The following is a 19,767-nucleotide window of genomic DNA, read 5'->3' as shown; positions in this document are numbered from 1 at the left end:
TTTCCTCAAAAGGCATATAAAAAATTTATTTAGCCATGCAGAATAAAGGTAAACAAAGATCTCCAACATGTTTGTACACAAATCCAAGGCATCTTTTCATCGCAGTAGTATCCAACACTTGGGAATGTCTTCCATTAATTATTAGAACATTTATTGCAGACTGTGCAGTATATATGAAGAGAACGATAATGTAGGGAGATCTTGAAATAAAAAAATCCTTAGTGCAAACTAGAAACCTCTGCAGTCAAGTGCAGCTGAAGCTGATGGTCAGGCAAAACATTCCTCAGGTGTTCACCAAAATTATCTTCATTTGCTTCTCATTTATGGGGGTGAGAATCACCTTTGACCCCAGGAACTCTTCGCCGTGCAACCTCTGAGCCTGCGTGACCTGCTGTTCGGATTCAAACTTGACCACAGCCTCACCCGAGCCATAGCCCTCACTGTCATGCATTAACATTATATCATCCAAACTCAGACTGAATTTACAGAACAGGCTTCTGATTTGACTTTTCTTGACAGTTGCAGGCATGTTCCTAATAAAAATGTACCGCTGACCCGTCTCTTTTAGACTTTCCCTCTGCGGCGCGTTGGTTTGCACTGGCTCCGACTTCCTGAAGCTGCGTTGTAATCTTGGATCACTCGGACCAGTCCTTTGGTTTCTGGGGTGGTTTTTGGTGATCATTTTCCACATGAGCTCCTTGGAGATTGATTTAACCTCAATGGCACCAGAGCCACCATGGCAGCCAGAGAGATTAATGGCGTAGTCAAAGTCCTCAGTACAGTTAAAAATCAGAAAAGCTGTGTCAGTGATATTGCTTGTTTCGTCAAGCAGATGAAGCACATTTTTGTGCGGTAGGTTTGGGCATCTGAACAGCTCTTTTATGTCAGTCTTGGTCATGTTTTTTGGCAGGTTTCTGACCATGACTGTGTACTCCGAGGGTCTTGATGATGAAGCATTGGGTTCCGCATCAAGTTTTGGTTTTTTTAATGGTTTAAACTGAACTTGATCAGATATCCTCTTAAGGGAAGGAACAGATCTTCTCTCGTAGTGAGCCTTTTCCGTTGGAGATCTTTCATGTTTCCACTTTGACCTGTCATCAAAAGCCTTACTACATTCCTGAAGAGCTCTGACCCACAGTTTTTCATCTGCTCCACGTACTTCCACATGAATGGAGCCCAGCAACTGTTGGTTGAAGCCAAGAGCATCAGATGCATCTTGCATATCTGCAAACTTCACAAGGCAGCCACGACTGATTCCCAGTTCGATGTTAACTATAACATCTTCTACACGCAATCCTTTGAAGAACTTGCAAATGTCTTCTTTAGTAATTGAAGCTGGCAGCCCAAATAGCCGGGCATAGCCTGGCCTCAAGTCCAATGTATGTTCTGGATTTCTAACCACTTCAGAGGAAGTTGTGCTGTCAACGTGGGGAAACTCAAACATTGGCACCATGGTTTGAGTTGATTGGAGTCTTTTAAGGACACTACAAACCCCAAGTAAAAAAGAATCGGCATCCAATGGTTGTGTATTCAAAGCCGGCATGTTTGTTGGACTCAGCTGAAAATGTTGTGCATTAGAAGCTGGCAAATCAGCAGGATCAGGATCAAGTGGAAATGCAGCTGAAGATGAAATTGAAGTACTATCACCATGTGGCCTGGATTTGGGCGTTCCCTTGATCTTATTAACATCATGCAGCCTAGATTTGGGCTTTGTTGTCGTGTTAACATGTGGCCTGGATTTATGCTTCATTGTAGTCATGTCTTCATGTAATCTGGATCTGGGCTTCAATATTTTAATGTCACGAGGTCCGGATTTGTGCTTCACCTTAGACATGTAAACATCATGCGAGCTGGATTTGGACTTGACATCGCCATTTTTATCCTTATGTTGCCTTGACATTTCCTTTTCAGCTGAACGTGGGTGGGGCTTTCTTACGGTGAGCGAAGTTTTCTTGCTATTTAAGGACTCCTCGAGTTTCCTCTCTATCTCTTCCATGCTGCTGATGTGCAGGATCACCATGGAGCCTTTGAGTAAATTCCCACTGCGCAGCAAGGCAGCCTGTGCATCACTTGCAGTGGTAAATGAAATGAAAGCCTCGCCGAGATGTCCTCCCATAATGTAAACTCCTCCATCAGGTATGTCCAGGGACTGAAAGAAGGTCCGTATATCTTCAGTGCCTGCCTTCACGCCCAGTCCTTCCAGTCTGAGGATCGTGCTCATTCTTTCCGTCCTTTGTCCCTGCAGGCAGGGTGTTGTCTGTAAATTTAGAAGGCTCTGGTGAAAAAGTTGAGAACACAAGTGTTATTTTTGAAGCCTTAACATGAGGGAAGACGCCACAGGAAACAGAAGTTAAGGGCGGGAATATCTAGGAGAGAGAGAGAAAAAAAAAGTTATACAACCATGACGTGTTAATACTTACATAGCTTGCCTACGTGTCCTAGGATTTTAAAGGGTTTAAGAAATGAAATCCAGTTCCAATTTATCCATAACTTTGTGAGCCCTGCCAGCTCTATCTCCCTCATCTCTCCCTCGGACTGATCATCAGCCAGCGGGTTTCCTCCCTTTATTTACTCTGAGGTGCTGTGTAACCCATCACTGCCTCCTAGCGGATGGAGTGTGAACTACATTACATACAGATTACAATATCATGAAAAAATTCAAATATATTATGTAGATTCATCACACACAAAGTCCCAACCTTCCCCAACTCTCTTATGACTCATTCATACCTCATTACAACATCTCCGGTACTTTTCTTGTTTTCCGTTGACCATCTGTTTCTGATTCTGCCTCGCCCCCGCTCAGTGATGACTCACTCCACACAGTTTCTCCTTCTAAGCCTTTCTTTTCTTACAAAACATAATCAATGTGTTACTTTGTCGACCCATTACTTCAGTATGTTCCTTCCTCACTCATTATCTTTAATCTTAACGATCAGTGATCCTTATACGACAATCAAGCTGTTCAAACCTTACTTTCTATAATGTATTATAACATTCAGCTGATTAAGAGTACAGAACATATATTTTTGATTATACATTACAGACATTCCTTCATTGGCATGTGTATTATTATTTTAAACCTGTTACAAACCATAATCATCATTAAATCATTATACAAGGTTTACTGTTATTTCTCAGGCCTTTATTCCGTTTTCTGCGTGTACCTGGACAGATCTCACATGCTTATACCAGGTTTCACGACAATACCCACAATCCAATAGACCTTGTAAACAAAATTGTTGTGAACAGCAATTTTGAGAATAATGCAAATTAATTTGCTCAACCCTTGTGACCTCAGGTTGACCTCTCTCCCGTCTTGAAGCTGAGCCTCTAACTATTGCAAAACTCTGCGGTCTTTCACAATCCATTCCCTTTTGTGGGGAAATAGCCTAGAGTATTTCCTCATCTTGTTCCTTGCAGCAGAAGAACCCATGAAGTGCTGTAAGATGTCCTGATAGATGACTGCGTCAACTCTGGAGCAACTTCACTCGACATCAAGTAACATGAATGCTGTGCTCCGGCACTCTTCACCCAGACTCTAGGGCCCTAAAGAGGTTCTGCAGTAAAGGTGCCAGGGCGCCACACAGGCCAAGACCACCCCTGCTTGTACATACTATATTTGTTGCTGCTGTATGTTTTTCCTACTACATCTCTTCCTTCATTAGAACTTTCTATGCAATACATTTTTCACATCTTAATTTTATCAGTGAGCCATAATCACCAGAATTACAAAAAATAAAGGCTTTTACTCTGTATCATGAATCTATACAAGTTTCACTATCTGAAATATTGACAAAATATTTAATTTGAACAATATTCTAATTTTTTTAAGTACTTGCATTTACAACACCAAGTACTACCCTATTAGTACTAACCATAAGTATTGTCTCACTCATGGGTTATATACAGTGTTGGACATTGATATTGATATGCTGCGGATTTTAAAAATTATCCCCTTACAAATAAGAGGTCTGTAATTTTCATTGTAGGTACAACTCAACTGTGAGTCAAAATCTTTTTAAAAAATTACATTGTATGATTTCTAAATAATTACCTTTTTTAAATTTTTTTTTTACATGAAATAAGTATTTGATACAATAGAAAAATAGAACAATGTTTTGTACAGAAACATTTTACATTTATAAGGTTAACAACCCTGTTGTTGACCCTGGCCAACAGCTATTTTCTGTAGTTGTCCGGCAACCAGGTCCGACACATTGCAGCAGGGACTTCGGTTCACTTTTAAATAAAAAAAAAAATGTCACAATACATGGCCATCCATCTTCGTCCTGCAATAGTAACTTTTGAGATTGTGGGCCCATCACTGATCAGGTCCTCCTGTGTACTTCTGGGTTGATTCCTCACCTTTTTCACAATCCTTGATCTATAAGAGGTGAGATCTTGCAAGAAGCCTCAGTCCGATGGAGATTTCCTAATAATTTCCTTCTTACCAAGCTGTTTGCTTTCAGTGTAGCCCACCCCAGTCTATTACCCAGGTTTTGTCCCTGGTGCCAGGCCCAGGTGTCTTTTATACAGGTAAGGAGTACAAACAGGTGCAATTAATAGAGGTAATGAGTGGAGGACAGCAGGGCAGGTGATCAAATACTGATTTCATGCAATACAATTGAAATTAATTATTTGAAAATTATACAACGTGATTTTCTGGACTTTTCAAATCCTCTCTTACAATTGAGGTTTGTAATATTTACAAACCTCTCCATTATTTGCAAGTAAATCGGTGCTGTATTAAATACTTATTTTTCACCGAACTATTCAGAAATCTACCTGGTTGTCTTGACTTTGTAAGGTATCAAATTAAGCTTTAAGATTCTTCTTATGAATTGTTTTCATGAATTCTCAAACTCACCTTAATAATTTATGTCCTTCTGTCTTTGTGCTCTAGCATAATCACTCTTTATTATGCAAGAGCACAAAGGAAATTGTGTAAGATATAAGATGTAAAATAACTGCATTGCTGCATTTCCTGTAGGAAGTCCCCAAGACTCATGGCCCATAAAAACACTGAAGATTTTTCACTAAAATAGTCATTTTACTTCAATGCATCTTAGAATTATTCAAATAGTTGTTCAGCTGAGTTTGTTTTGATAAGCTTCCAATTAATTTTTTCACCGTTCACCTGAGATAACTGACCCCAATTATTGCTTGAGAATGCATGTAATCCTTATAAACCAAACAAGCCTAGTCTAATCTGAAAGAATTATTTATTACAACGTCGTAAGTTTACAACATTATGTTATGTGTTAGCGCTGAGAGCACCATAAGAAGAGAAATACATTTTTCACAACTTCCTTTTTTTTAGCCATGAAACTGAGTAGTCTAAAACTTTCACGTCAATGCAAATCTTATTTTTATAATCCTACCAAAGGGTTTTGGAAAAACTTTTGGTCTGTCACTAATTCCGGGCTTGTGCGAAATTCTGTTCCCCTGTGAAAATCTGTTCCCCCTGTGTCGGGAGCGCGCATTGCAGCCAGAGAAGTGGATCCGGCGGATCTGACCATTTTCACGGCGCTTCTGATCGATTTCTCGGTAAAAACTACTCACATAATCATGTCAGTGTTCTAACTTTCAGTTTAATCAGCAGCTATCAAAATAAAATAAATAAATACACGAGGTCTTGTGTGGAGGCCTTTTTACGCTGTTTTGTGTCATTTTAAACGCCAAGAGAATCAATCTTTTTTCAACTTTTGTCACTTAAACCTGACAAATAAAAGTCAACAAACACAGGTTTCCAATACGTAGTGTGCATTTATAATTTTTCATTTCTGATACAAGAGGAGGGAAGCTGGCTGATAGCAGGGCGCCAAAATAAAGACTTCCTGAAAAGATCAAAGTGAAGACTTTTTGGTAAATCCCATTGTAATGTAAAATATGACAGATTACTGGATTAAGGAAATGTCTAGTATGCTATCACACATAAAGATTTTTAAGAATTTGGACACAGTTGCTTTTTATTTGCCAAAGTTATGGGGGGAGGAGAGGAGAGAATAGATATTTCAACAGCCTGAAATAAGTGTTCCCCCTACATAAAGTGAAAACAAATGAACTTACCAGCAAGTCTTTAACTGTGTTCATTCCTCTCATCATGAACAAGAAATCCTGTGATTTTGATAACATTTGCTCTTTATTTGCCAAAATTAGCAGGGGGAAACAAAATATTGTAGCTATTTCAAACGCCTGAAATAATCTGTTCCCCCTACATAAAATGAAAACAAATTAATTTACCAGCAAGTCTTTAACCGTGTTGATTCCTCTCATCATCAACAACAAATCATGTGGATTTGATGACATTTGATCATTGTTTGCCAAAGTTAAAGGAGGGGAACCAAATATTTTAGACACCTGAAATTTTCCGTTCCCCCTCTATTCCATGGGAAACATATTTTTTTTAGTTGTCTGAAATAACCTACTCTTTGTAAGGGGAACAGATTATTTCAGGTGGCTAAAATATTGGTTCCCCCCCAAGTAAGTTTGGCAAATTAAGAGTAAATATTACCGAATTCACATGATTTGTTGCTGATGAAGAGAGGACTGAGCACAGTTAAAGTTTGTGAGAAAATAATTAACTCCCATGTTATGTAGACAGAACAAGTTATTTTAGGCAGCTAAATCAGCTAAAATATATGGTTTCCCCATCATGACTTTGGCAACTAAGAATCAAACGTAACCAAAATCACAGGATTTGTTGTTGATGAAGTTAGGAGGGGAAAACAAATTATTTTTAGCCGCCTGAAATAATCCGTTCCCCTTCCCTTTCATAGGTACAATTTAAATGACTGGCAAGTCTTTAGCTCTCTTCATCAATAGCAGATAGCGGAACAGAATTTCGCACAAGACCGGAATATTCAATAGCAGATATTTTCTTGAATGAGCACCAGATTTCTGCTTACCTTATTTCGGAGTGTGAGAGCCGATAAAAATGACCCCAAATTGCAGCAAATTCAGCCACTAATCATCTGGAAGTCGATATGTCGGTATGTAACAAAACGGTAAAAATCATCTGACATCACCGTTCTCTTCACGTGGCCTGCTGAAGAAACGCCTTCCGGTCTTTGTTTTTTTAAAAGACTTTCTCGTACAACGCTGCAGTTTTGTCCTCTTAAACACTAGACACACCTCAATATAATTATAAACTCCCGCTCTTTGAAAAAAAAATTACCCTAACTCATTATTTTAAAAGCTAGAAGTCCGTCGAAGTTGTTGAGGAAATGTTTCTGAAGCGACAGAGCTTCCGGACGCTTCCTGTTCGGTGTGCTGAGCCAAATGATTCGGATCTCTAAAAATACCCTAAAGTCCCATCACCAGCAGAGTGAAGGATTGTGGGTAAAAAAGGAGGACCGTTGTTTACCATGGCGACAGGGACGCTACTGTTTATTAGCAGACACAGAGTTCTCCCATATTTTTCACTTTTGTTATATATATATCTAATTGACTGCCAGCAGTTTATCATTCCGTTTAAAGCGCCTTCAGATTGCGGCGTAGACGAATTCTTCGACATATCAAGTTTGTCGTGCTCCAGATGTGGTTCAAATCAGCGCAAGAGCTCTACAGGTCGGATTTTATCATCGTAATACACATCTTAAGCTGATTTCGGACTGTGATCCCAACCTACAATAAGAAATATTTTACTATTTATACTTGAATGTAGAGTAATTTGAAATGTATGTTAGCGTGTGTCATCTAATAATCAGAGAGCCACTTATGTGAAGCTAAGGGCTGTTAGCTTCCTATTGTTTCACGTTTTGAGGAGAAAAAGTAAAACATTGAATAAATGTTTTAATACTATTAAGGGTAAATCTTTTAAACAGCAGACGCAGCAATATCTGCCTGTGTTAGACAATGTGAAAAGGTTTGTAGTGTTATGTCGTTGGAATAAAATTAATAGTTTTTTGTTTGTTTGTTTTTTAAGTTTTGCATATGCTTTTAATTTTAATCTTCTTTGTCCATCCATATTTACTAAAAGTTGAAAGACTTTAGGTTCCAAGCATCTTGATGATGATTCATGTAATTGTCCAATTAGTCATTGTAAATTTTAGTTTTGTTTGTTTGCATGATATAAGAGGAAGGTTTTGAGTCGGGGTTTTTGGTGTATCTTTACAAAAATATTTTAAAAGTGAACACAGTTCATTTCCTCCGAAAATGAACTGTGAATGAATGCGTCACCTTATTGAATCTGTTGGAAATATATAGTGCAGTCGTACATAGCAGAACCAGAATCCTGTGTGACCAGAAATGAAAAATCCAAGCTGTAGATTTTCAGAAACATTAGAAGACTTATGTTAACAGAGCAAAAAAATATATATTTAAAGAGTTAAAAGTTAAATTAATCAGTTGCAACAAAGTAATTCCACTGTTTTGTTGTTGGGATTATATGATGTTAAAATTGAAATTGCTAGAAATTACACAGTGAATGTAGTTTAATAAAGAATCTGAAAAAGCTATGAAAAGAAGAAATATATATGCATAACTTTGAAATCACAGAAGTAGAAAATAAAACAGAAAAAGTTATAAAAAATACATAAAGTGCATCAGAAAGGGAAGGACTTCAAGATAAACTCCCCCAGCCCCCTCCTGTAAATCTTTCCTGCTCCTTCTGGGTTGTCTTGTTAGAACTGACTTATTTTTGACCACCAAACTTATATCAATCGTTCACTGGTTATTAACCGTATGTGAACTGGCACACAGTTTGGTTTATTTGATAACAATGTGTTGCAAATATTAAATTAATCTTGTTTTCTTTTCCAGACGTGTGCCTGCATTAAATAAAAGCTGTGATCATGATGATTGTAATGAAAGTGATAAATGATTCCTTAGGCATACAATCACAGGTGCTAATTATTGAGAAGATGCAGTAAAATGAGTAGTGATTTTGATGATACTCTTGAAAACAATATAAAAATGGTGCGAGTGTGTGCTCACTAATGTAACAGGGTGTTGTATAATAATCTGCTGTTGAGGCATCAAGTGCTGAAACAGGGTGGAGATTAGAGTAGTGCTAAGATGAAGTAACTGTGAAGGAGGCTTATGGGAAAAAGAGGAACTGTCAGCAGATGGTCTTTGGAGAGATAACAAGCAGATGGAAAGTGACTCATCATTTAGTCATTTTTCAGAGATGAACTGAACTGACCCTCCCCACCCCCCAACTCTGCAATATGCATTTCAAAATATAACAACACATTTTTAACAGATGTTTAAGTTGTGCTGTACTCCTACTATCTTGTTAATTATTCTGCACTGATCCTACTTCTTTTTATTAATGTTACATGTATGGTTTTTGATTTTAGTAAATATTGCGATCAATTGCCATATATTCCTTTTTCCTTCTTTCCTTTTTTCTCATCTGTACTTTCATCACTCTCGGTCAAGTCTTTTGCTCTCTTAAGCCACATCAGCTTTTGCTCAAACTTGAAAAAGGCTTTGTTCCTCCAAAGAGACGCAGGAACAACTCATCTCAAGGACTTCTTTTATTCATCTTTTCTTTTTATTTTCTTTTGATGAATCTCATCAGCAGCATATGAAAGCAACATGAGTGGTCACATGACTAGGCTGGAAACCTACAAACGGAAGAAATATTAGTTACACATAACAATGAGTTCATTTTAACTTTAATTTCTCAAGTAGTGATTCCATAATTTACTCGTAAGTTAACAGTGAATGAATGAATAAGCTACATACCAAACTCATGACAAACTTTGCATCAAACAATAAATCTGTTTTGGTCTTCTGAATCCAATCTGAATCATATAAGATGTGATTAATGTCCATTTCCTACCTGTGCTGTCTTTGAGGAAGCTTTCAGTTGAGGTTCTTTGTCTGAAGAGAGATCATTGCCTGAGCACAGCTGTGCCAGGTTACCTTATAGACTTGGCTGCTGAGCTTGAGCAGTGGAAGGGATGGGAGTGCTTGATTCTTTGCGAGGTGCGTGCCAGTTGGGTGGAGATGGGGACCACAGTACATTCAAAAGTGTAGGATTTGCTGATTTAACTTGACACTCTCTGACCTTTGGCATTTTTAGCAGTGTCATTTGTGCCAGCTGTGAACATCTGGAATTTGGAATTAGCCAACAATTATTGCACACCAATCAGTTCTTTGCAATGGGAATATTCCAGACACTGATATTGCCATTACCACTTAGTCGTAACATATTGTCATCTACTGCTCATCTGATTTTCCTTTGTTTTTCAGGACTGAGCTGCATTTGCCAGACTGGCTACAAAACCTTAAATGTCTTCAATGATAAAATATCCATTTCTTGCGAGCAGTGTCCTACAGACAGGCCGGTATGTTCAATTTTTTTCTATATCTTCTTGCTTCAGTAATATGAAAGTCCTGCTGTTGTGTCACAATACAGATTTATCATCTATTCTTAATAGAAGACTGACTTTTTGGTGACTTCCTGTGTTTATGTACAGGCAGTAACACAGGATGGATTTGGGTGTATTCGCTGTCCACGCAGCCTCAATACTGAGGGAAAATGTCAGTGCCAATCAGGCTATATCCTGGGTGAGTTATTTACTTTTTAGTATGATTTGCAATAGTAATAGGAATGAAAAGAGAGATGATTGTTATATGTTCTAAGAACAGGAGTTCATGTTTGTTTTTCTAGTGGAAAGGGATATCAATGGAAATCCTTTGAATGATGCCAGATGTGAAGCGTGCAACAACAACAGCCCTGCTTTGTCTGTGTCAAACATCAACGGAGACAGGTAAATGACCTGATTTATCTAGTCTGGAGCAATTTAATGCACTTCAATGCAGTGAATCTCACTGCATCTTTTGTCCTGCTGAATAAATCCCCCTGCTGGCAACATGCTGTCTCTAAAAGATGTCCAGCTTTTCTTAAAATATCTCGTGAAAACCTTTGAGTATGTTTGACTTCAAAGTAATGAAAAGGAATATGTTGCAACATGACAAGAAATTCAAAATGTGCTTTTAAGGCTCTGTATCTTAATCATTTAATCGTGGGATTTGCGTACCGCGTGGCTAAATTATCCGTACATGTTCAAATTGTCTTTCAGGTGTGAGAGGTGTACGTCTACCTTCACTAACACCTCCTGTGTGTGTCCAGCTCCTAATGTTCAAGTGAGTTCAATCGTGTGTCTCTCTCTTTACATATTCAAACAACTCGTCTCATGTTCAGCTGTCAGAAGGAAATGTGTCATTAGTTTGCTTTGCTTTTTCCCAGGAAGGAGGGTTGTGTTTCCCTTCAAGAGTCCTTTCCACCAATGCGAATCCCAGTGTCAACTATGCTCAGTTGGTAGGAATCCTCGGCACTTGGTTTCTCAGTCGTTGTTACATTTTGCAGATTATGATCCACTCTGATTCATTTTTATCTTCTTGTATTAGAAATTCAGCATTCAGTCGGCCTGGTTTGTGGAAAATCTCTACTCCTCCACAGCGGCGTGCCTCGTAATGAAACACACTTATATTTTAGCAAAGATTCAAACAAAGGCTGTGGAGATGAAGCATTAAACATCTGGTGTTCTCCTTGCAGACCTACTCCAACCTGACAGCCTGCCAGGCTCTGGGCAACATGTGTGTGTTGAACATGCACTCCCTCGCCGGTTCCTCTACTGATGCTTGTGGTCTTTTTAACACCGTTTACAGATCAAAAGCTGCTCTGAGCTCAGTTCAAGAAATTGCTTATTGGTAATCCTGTTTGTTTTTTTTTTTTATGTTTCAGTTTTAGCATGCTCATAAATTTCAAACAGATTTATTTGAGTCTGAGCGCAGAGCAGACACCAGCAGCTTTGATTGTTTCTTCTCTAGGAGAGTTAATCTCCCGTGGCTTTTCTACGGAGACGAACCCGGGCTGGCTAGTCGCGCGCTTCAAGCAGATCCTGTTCCCACCGTCTTCAGCTTCAGAGGAAGAAATCAGGTAAAACATGTTGACATTAAACAAGGAGAAAATAAAGGAAACACATTAATAGCATGTCTTGTGCATTACAGGTATTTTTAAAATATCTTTAAATATAAATTTTGTGGGGGGGTTTTCAGAACACCAACATCCAGCTGCTTGCTGCTGTCTATAACATCAGGGGGGAGTTCCTGAGGTGGGAGCAGGTTGGAGGAAGCAACCTGCAGGTAAGATTTTAAGTTGCTTGTGATCAAGACACTTAGGCTGCAAGCAAATAAGATTTGTGACTCAGATAGTCTCTTTCCACACAGACTTCTGCACTGCCAATAAAATAATCAGATTAGATGTGTGTCCAGACCATAGGATGTGTTTTCACTGGAACCTTTTTTTTTTTTTGTAAAAATGCCATGACAAATTATTGTTACATAGATGAATCCCTCATGAAAATGTTTATGCAAATGCAAATATAAATGTGCTGTATGCGTATATTAATTTCATACCTGAAATTACCTATACAAGTCTTTAAGGTGTGTTCCCATGACGTTTGCATGTCTGCCTGTTATTTTTGGAAAAATAATTTACGCTCAATCAGACTGGAATGAGAGAATCTGTCATCATCGTCACCGCAGCATTATCCTATTTCATCAATAGAATGGTGCTTTCTGGGTGACAAAAAATTTGTACGTTGGTCTCATCTAATAGGAGATATTTGCTGTGTTTACTATTAGCAAAGTGCAAACAGAAATTCTTACAGCTCTCTTTCAATATCAGCTTTCATCTTGCCATTCTTCATCAAAAGTCAGTTTTGCAAATCGCACAATGAACCATTGTCCTGTCAACAGACTCTCCCTTACTCTTCACAATGCTGTTTGTTCGCTAATGTTTTCTAACAAACATCTGAGGTGTTCGCTGAACAGCTTTTTCTCCTAAAGCCAGCTGGTTACAGTGAATTTTATTTATGGGTTTTAGAGTGAAATGTTCCTGGAAACAAACGCTCACTACATGTTCAGTTCTCGAAGACCGTGTTCCATGAACTACTTTGTCTCAGTCTGTCATAAATTGTTTAAAATAAGTTGAATTTTTGACTAAATGTGCAAAAGTTCCAGGAGCATCAGTACTGACCGCATGTAATTTGAACAGCTTGTGAAAACTTCAAAAATCTCCAACAATTCTTCCTTCCTTCTCTTGTAGCTTTGTCCAGGATTAGCCGCCAAGCAGGCAGCAGCCTTCAGCTTTGGAACCGCTTACCAAGAAAGTGTGAGCGCCTTCAACTTAATTTACTTTACAGAATGACAACAAACCTATATTCTGTGAAAAGTTACTTAGGTTCTAAGCAGTTTTTGGACGTGTTTTGGTGTACATTCAGTGTGACCTTTCAGTGGCGGATCTGCTGGATTCCCATCCCGAACCGTTGTTCTACGACGTTTACATGGACCTGGGAGGAGGAGAGAACAAGAAACTTCTCCCCTTGCCAACGCTGGTCGAAAACCAACAGTACAACGGGGGATTCATCAATCAGGGTGAGATTTTATTAATTAAAGCAAACAACTTCATTCTAAATGAATGTTTGGGTAATTTCAATATATGTTTCTATTTTTTTATGCAGATAGTATGAGAAACTGGTATCTGACTCGCCGAATGTTTCTTGTGGACACTTTGAGTGGAAGAGAGAAGAGCATAACATCCTTGCCTAAAGTCATTCGTGTTGCCACCGTTGTCAAAATAAGGTAATATTTAATGTTGTCATGGTTAATTAAGATGGAAATGAAAATGGAGTTCTGACGTGTTTCAAACCTCTGGTAGGTTTCAACTCGTTCCTCGAAATCAGGAGGGGCTCATTTTTCCCCCTCTAATGACTTTGACTTACACAGATGTTCTCATCACGGACATCACTACTCAAACTGTGCCTGTGAGTACATTGCTGTGTTGCACATTCTTACCTTTTACTGTAAAAAAAAAAAATCCATTATACATTTTTTGTGCCTCAGGCTGATTGCCTCTGGAATGCTGCAGAAATTTATCACAATATTCTGTTTTTTAGCTGTACTTGTATCACCATGCCACTGAATGCTAGTTCCTCCAGCTAAGCCAGGCTGCAGCAGTTCTTTTGAACATGTACAAAGCTTGATGGCAAGAGCAACAAATTTAAATACCACACACGTTTACCAGAGCCAGGCTTCGCTCAGATGTCACAGTAATGAGCCTCGGTCTGCTTTGATAAAGATTCACTCGCTTTCAAATGCTAAATGTTGGAGTGGCTTCAACTGCTGGGCAATCTAGCATATTTTCTTATTCATTACCCAGACAGTTTTTGAATAAAAATCAAACAATTACATATCACTGTAAGGTTAAAATCACTCAGTCAGGGTTGTTAATGCTGTGCACTTTATATGAGAGTCTACAAGGCCAGACACTCATAAACAGGTCAGACTGAAAGCTCTGTCAAAAAGAATTAGCATGTTTTTTTATACCAAACACAGAAGAGACAGTCTGCCTCCTGCTCCAGCAAAACAATATCAGACCTTGGGTGTTCAGCACAAATGGGTTCATTTTGGAAAAGTTCATAAGCATTTAAATAAAAACATGACCATCAGATTAATAATGATGGTCACTGATATGTCCTCTCATCATATCTACAGTGTACAGAAGTCAGATACATATTCAAAAACTTGACATGTACTAATGTCTTAGAACGCAGGTTTTGTTTCTTTACTTTTAAGCCGCTGTAAGACACATTTTTCAATGTTTCACCATTTACCACAATGAAAAGGACTTTGGTTCAAAAAGTCCTTTAACTTGATATTGATCCTCACAATTAATGGACTAACTTCAAGCATTGTACCTGAACTCTGTTTATGTTAGACTAAAGCTTATAGTTTTGGGGGTCATGGATATGTAAGTCTGGGGTCTTGTTGTCCTTTTCAGAAATTAACCTAAAACCAAAATGATGATGGGAAAGCATAAACATTATAGAAATTCTATAAAAAATAAAAAACAGGACTTGAATATAAATTTTCAAAAGATGTTGGCCAAAATGTTGTCTCTTGATGTCAGCATCAAGAGACATAAGACTGTGGTGCCATAAGACTGTGTTCTTATGGCACCACATTCTAACTGACTGTAAAAATACTTACAGTATATGCTCAGCCGAGTGTCGGGGTCATGACCCTGTTACATTTTTATTTTGTGGGTCAGAAGCTGGAAAGTTTAAGAACTGCTGCTCTAATGTGTGTGTTTTGTAGATAACATTTACTATGGATTATGAGATGGATCAGACAGAGGCTCGTACAAAGACAGACGTGAGTATAAGTTTGGCTGAAACCATGACAACAAATCTGCGTATGTGACTGAATAATAGTCACCCCTGGGTCACACAGACTGCCCTGGGCGTCTTGGGCGGGCTGGCCGTGCTTTACTCGCTCCTGAAGACAGTCAGCTGGAAGAGGAGGATAGCTTCGCCCATCATTAATCTGGAGGTACATCGCTGTCTGTGGAGTCGCTGTAAAGATGTCCTCCAGATATTCACGTGTTTCTGGTCTCTGTGTTCTCCAGACGATGCTGAAGTTTCTGTTGTTTTACTCCGGTGACCTTGCCAACGTTTTCTTTATCGTCACGGTGGGAACTGGCCTTTACTGGCTCATTTTTTATAAGGTGGGTCATATGAAATGTTTATATTTTTTGTTATTCACGCAGTTTCAATCCCATTTGTGCTGTTGTGTTCTTCTGTATCATTAGTTTCAGCAGTCTGTTTTTGACACTGATTTCCACAAATTTAACTCTTTGCATGATCTTTCATCCTTCTTGCTTTCCATTTCTGCATTCTTTAGACACTAAAGGCAAGTTATTCTTTTACTCTGTGTTCTTTCATGACCACCTTTGTTTGTGAAACAACTCAGCGCGTTTTTGCAGCTTTTATCAGACAAACTGCCTCTGTGTGTCGACAGGCTCAACAGTTTGTATCTGTGCTGCTTCCACTCCCTTCTCAAGAGGAGCAGTTTGTGACATACATTGGTTGTGCCTTCGCTCTCAAGGTCAGATCACTCTGTAATCTGTAATGTAATTTTTAGTAGTTTCCAGGTTATTTGTATTTCCATTCTGCCCTCCAGTGCCTGTTTTTTGCAGGATTCATATTTAAATCCTAAGTTTAAAAGGGGGGATATGTCTTTTGAACACATTTTTTATATGGTATGCATGATATAAAAGTGTCATGTTTTGTGCATTTGCATCCAGGCTGTCCAGTTTCTACACAAGCTGTATATGCAGGTGTCAGTCGATATATTTCTTATAGACTGGGAGAGACCACGCAGCAAAGGGAACAGGACAGTGCAAGGTACCAACACAGTTACTCTGTTCTCACTACTTTAAGCTAGTTATTCAGTATTGTTCTTCTGTTGAGCTTTTTCCCTGTTGTTTCAGCTCACGGGGACAGTAAGTGTGACCCCTCCCCGGTCAGCATCTGGAGGACTTACTTTGTGGCAAACGAGTGGAACAAGCTCCAGACCATTCGCAAGATCAGCCCAACCTTTCAGACCATGGCTGTGCTCTTCTTTCTCGAAGTACGTCTCACCCTGCATGTTCTGTTTGAAGTATTTCTGACAGTACATGTCTGTTTTCCTTATCGCTATTACGCCATCTTGTGTTAAGGTGCTGAATTTCTCCAACCTAGCCTTGAGAGACCCTTGGTCAACTTTACAGCGCTCCCCAGAGGCGTACACCCCTCCTTACAGCCTGATTCTGCGCTACGGCCTTGCCGCCACACTTTGGCTCTGCATTGCCCTGCTGCAGGTAAACGGCCACCATTTTATTACTAATTATTGAGGTTTTTTGTTTTAGCTGCATAACCGACAGTTGAATGTGCTTGCAGGTGATATTCTTCACCGTATTTTACGAACACTTTGTGAAGGACAAAATTCGTCAGTTTGTGGATCTCTGCTCTGTCAGTAATGTAAGCAGTAGCTCCTGTTTTTTTGTTTGCTTTTCTTTTTTCTTCCAATCAGTAATAATTTCCATAAAAGGGCTTCCTCTGTTATTCTGCGTAGATCTCTGTGCTGCTGTTCTCCAATCGTTGTTTTGGTTACTACATCCATGGACGCTCAGTGCATGGACACGCAGACACAAACATGGAGGAAATGAGCAATAACCTGAAGAGAGAACGTGTATGTACAGCAACAGTGAACCCTGTCGTCTTTCATTTTAATTTGCAGTGCTTTGTAGAAGTCCCACATTTCAAATGAAGTCGCTTCCAAGAAGCCAGGTCTTCTTGAAATCCTTCAAACTGTTATCGGACAGCATTAAGCCCTTCAGACTGTTTAAGATATTAAAGATAATATGGTTACTTAGAATCAAACAATAAAGACCTCTGAAAGTATTAGTGCCCATCTAACATTTTTAAGTTTTGCCGCTCAAGGACTAATGTGTCAATGGGAAGTAAATGAAAAAGGAAACGTTTGGTTTTCAGTTATTTTATTAACAAATGCAAATCTGAAAAATGTGGATTTACATTTGTATTCAATCTCATCTACATTTACGTGTCTTAATAAAATCTGAAGTGATATAATTAGTAAATATATTCTAAATTTAATCTCAGTATAAATGCAGCTCTACTGTGAAGGCCTCTTATTGTTTACAGAACATTGGTGAACAATCGTAAACATGAAGACCCAGACTTGCTACTTTGTGATGGTCTTCCACATTAATCCCTAATTAAACAGAAATGTGTGATTATCATGTCACAAAATATGAAAAAGAAAAAACTTAAGAGGATTGAACACTTATGGCTGCTGCTGTATTTCTCTTCTACCGCCTGTAGGAGTCGCTGTGCGGTCAGCGAGGTTTGGTCCCCAACTCTGACATTCAGACCTTTCAGGTAGCGGTCACCAACCGACTGAGGCAGCAGTACGAAAGAATACAAGATTCTCTTAGCAGGGTATGTGATCACCTCTATCGCCCTTTGATATAAAATATAAACTTATATAAACTTTCTTTATCTCTTTCTTTCCTTATTTGTTTCTTTCTTGTTTAAATTTTTTATTTAGTTCTTTACATAGCAAGGATAAAAACATTTAAATATAATTATTTTTTATTTTACATCAATAGCCATTTATAGAACATAATAAAATGTTGGTGTGAACGCCAAATATGTAGTATCTTTTATTGTTTTTTTATTTGACCGGTTTTACTCCAGAGGAACAGGCCGTCACGGTTGATGGATGCATCTACAGCCAACCTGTCAGATCTACAGTTCAGAGCGTACAACACCATGAACCACTTCCTGGGATCCATTATTGACCATGTTAGTACAAACATCCAGAAACTAGCTCAGTCTGTGAGAATGCAACCTTGGATCGCAACTAATCTGATTCCGTTGTTTGGTTTGTAGATATTGCAAGTTTTATTTGATGCAAATCTTTGTTTTCTCATGCTGGATTGTTGACTTAGGGCCATCCTGACATGGACTACATGGTGAAGGAAAAGCTGATGATGGAGCGAGTCATAGGGATGGAGTTTATGGAGCCGGCTGATAAAAGCTACTTTTACAGTGGTAAAAAACTTGTCTGGTTTTGTTGTTTGCAGATCTTTTTATGTGTGCATTTATAATATACCACTGCTCTCCTCTCTACAGATGAGGCCCACTCCTTCAGTAATGTCCTCTTTTATGGAAATGAGGCCACGCTGCTGATTTTTGACATTTTATTCTTCTGTGTTGTTGACCTTGGATCTCAGAACTTTGTGCTAGCAGCTGCGCTCACATACCTACAGCAAATGGTTGGTGTTTATGTATTTGTAGTGTGTCATCTTCACCAAAGTGAAAATGTACATTAAACCAAAATGTATTTATTGCAGATATTCCGCTTCATCCGTAACACTCTTGGGAGAAGGAACCTTGCCAACAAAACGCTGGTGGATCAGAGGTTTCTGATATAGACCTCAGGCTCCGCTTTTGGTGACACGGATGTTTACTCCTCGCTTGTTCTGTTCTCGTTAAAAGAATCTGTTCACTGCTGAATTTAACGCAAATGTTGTCTTTTTGGAAATATTTGTATGCTTTTATATTGATTAAATTGTTTTATATGAAATCTGACTGGAGTTTTGTTTTTATGGTAAAGTTATTTCTTCCTTCCTTTCTTATTTCTTTATCTCTTTCTTTCCTTATTTGTTTCTTGATTAAATTTTTTATTTAGTTCTTTTCATAACAAGGATAAAAACATTTAAATATAATTATTTTTATTTTACATCAATAGCCATTTATAGGACATAATAAAATGTCGCTGTGAAAGCCAAATATATAGTATCTTTTATTGTTTTTTTTTTATTACTTTTTCTCTCATTTCTATTTATTTTATTTTGTAGCATTTAAATATAGAAATAAATAACAAAATAATTTCAATTAAACTGTTTCCTAATATTATCTTCTACTTTAAATGTTCTACTGTTTGTTTGCATTGTGATTTATTCTTGTACCTCTGTCAATCAAACCTATTAATTCGGAACATTTTACTATCGTTTTGCTGAGTATGTCAAAATTAATTTATCTTACAAACGTTTTGTAAGACAGATATTTTAAATTAAGTGTTTTTGAAAGGGAGAGATGTGACACATTTTACTAAATGTAGTAACTCACATCATTCAGGGTTAATTTCTATTACAAATTTATTCTGATTTCGGTCCAGGATTCAAAGTTAGTCACGTCACTGAAAAAAAAATACTGAAATTTATCTTTAAAAAACATTTTTTTTGTAATATTAAATGTAGGTTTTTCGTGAGCTATAAGTTATGCCATTATCAACCCAACTTAAAAACTTTAGATATGTCACTGACTGTAATGCATCCATTTAACATGTCAGTATAATTTCTTGGACTGGAATATTCAGCTTTATATTGTGTTTTTG

General features: G+C 38.2%; 2 protein-coding genes across 4 annotated transcripts; one reads left to right on the top strand and one right to left on the bottom strand.

Moving 5' to 3' along the window:
- rbm12ba (RNA binding motif protein 12Ba) lies at positions 1 to 7,265 on the bottom strand. Of its 3 annotated transcripts, none has more exons than XM_008432634.3 (2): positions 6,912 to 7,265; positions 1 to 2,366 (listed from the first exon to the last, which is right to left on the bottom strand). In XM_008432634.3, exon 2 carries the CDS (start codon positions 2,219 to 2,221, stop codon positions 284 to 286), a length of 1,938 nt encoding a protein of 645 aa, XP_008430856.1. In that variant the 5' UTR covers positions 2,222 to 2,366; positions 6,912 to 7,265; the 3' UTR covers positions 1 to 283. The 3 variants fall into 3 exon arrangements, with proteins under 3 accessions (XP_008430856.1, XP_008430858.1, XP_008430857.1); XM_008432636.3 differs by having other exon boundaries at positions 1 to 2,275; XM_008432635.2 differs by lacking the exon at positions 6,912 to 7,265 and adding an exon at positions 2,421 to 6,905 and having other exon boundaries at positions 1 to 2,275.
- A 71-nt stretch (positions 7,266 to 7,336) lies between these two features.
- tmem67 (transmembrane protein 67) lies at positions 7,337 to 18,959 on the top strand. The gene is made up of 28 exons (XM_008432639.3): positions 7,337 to 7,572; positions 10,207 to 10,301; positions 10,434 to 10,524; positions 10,628 to 10,727; positions 11,040 to 11,103; positions 11,207 to 11,278; positions 11,368 to 11,430; positions 11,516 to 11,670; positions 11,791 to 11,899; positions 12,019 to 12,105; positions 13,070 to 13,135; positions 13,245 to 13,398; positions 13,485 to 13,605; positions 13,682 to 13,787; positions 15,121 to 15,177; positions 15,256 to 15,354; positions 15,431 to 15,529; positions 15,823 to 15,909; positions 16,109 to 16,208; positions 16,295 to 16,434; positions 16,523 to 16,663; positions 16,743 to 16,823; positions 16,918 to 17,034; positions 17,688 to 17,804; positions 18,063 to 18,170; positions 18,317 to 18,419; positions 18,501 to 18,643; positions 18,722 to 18,959. The coding sequence occupies exons 1-28, from the start codon at positions 7,371 to 7,373 to the stop codon at positions 18,800 to 18,802; spliced, it is 2,958 nt and encodes a 985-aa protein (XP_008430861.2). The 5' UTR covers positions 7,337 to 7,370; the 3' UTR covers positions 18,803 to 18,959.
- The last annotated feature ends 808 nt before the right edge of the window (positions 18,960 to 19,767 follow it).

Source organism: Poecilia reticulata, chromosome 16 (genome assembly GCF_904066995.2).
Source record: "Poecilia reticulata chromosome 16, P_reticulata-male-v2, whole genome shotgun sequence".
In the NCBI taxonomy this organism is placed as follows: Eukaryota; Metazoa; Chordata; class Actinopteri; order Cyprinodontiformes; family Poeciliidae; genus Poecilia; species Poecilia reticulata.
Note: the sequence above shows the minus strand (reverse complement) of the source record. Positions and strands in the feature narration are given on the sequence as shown.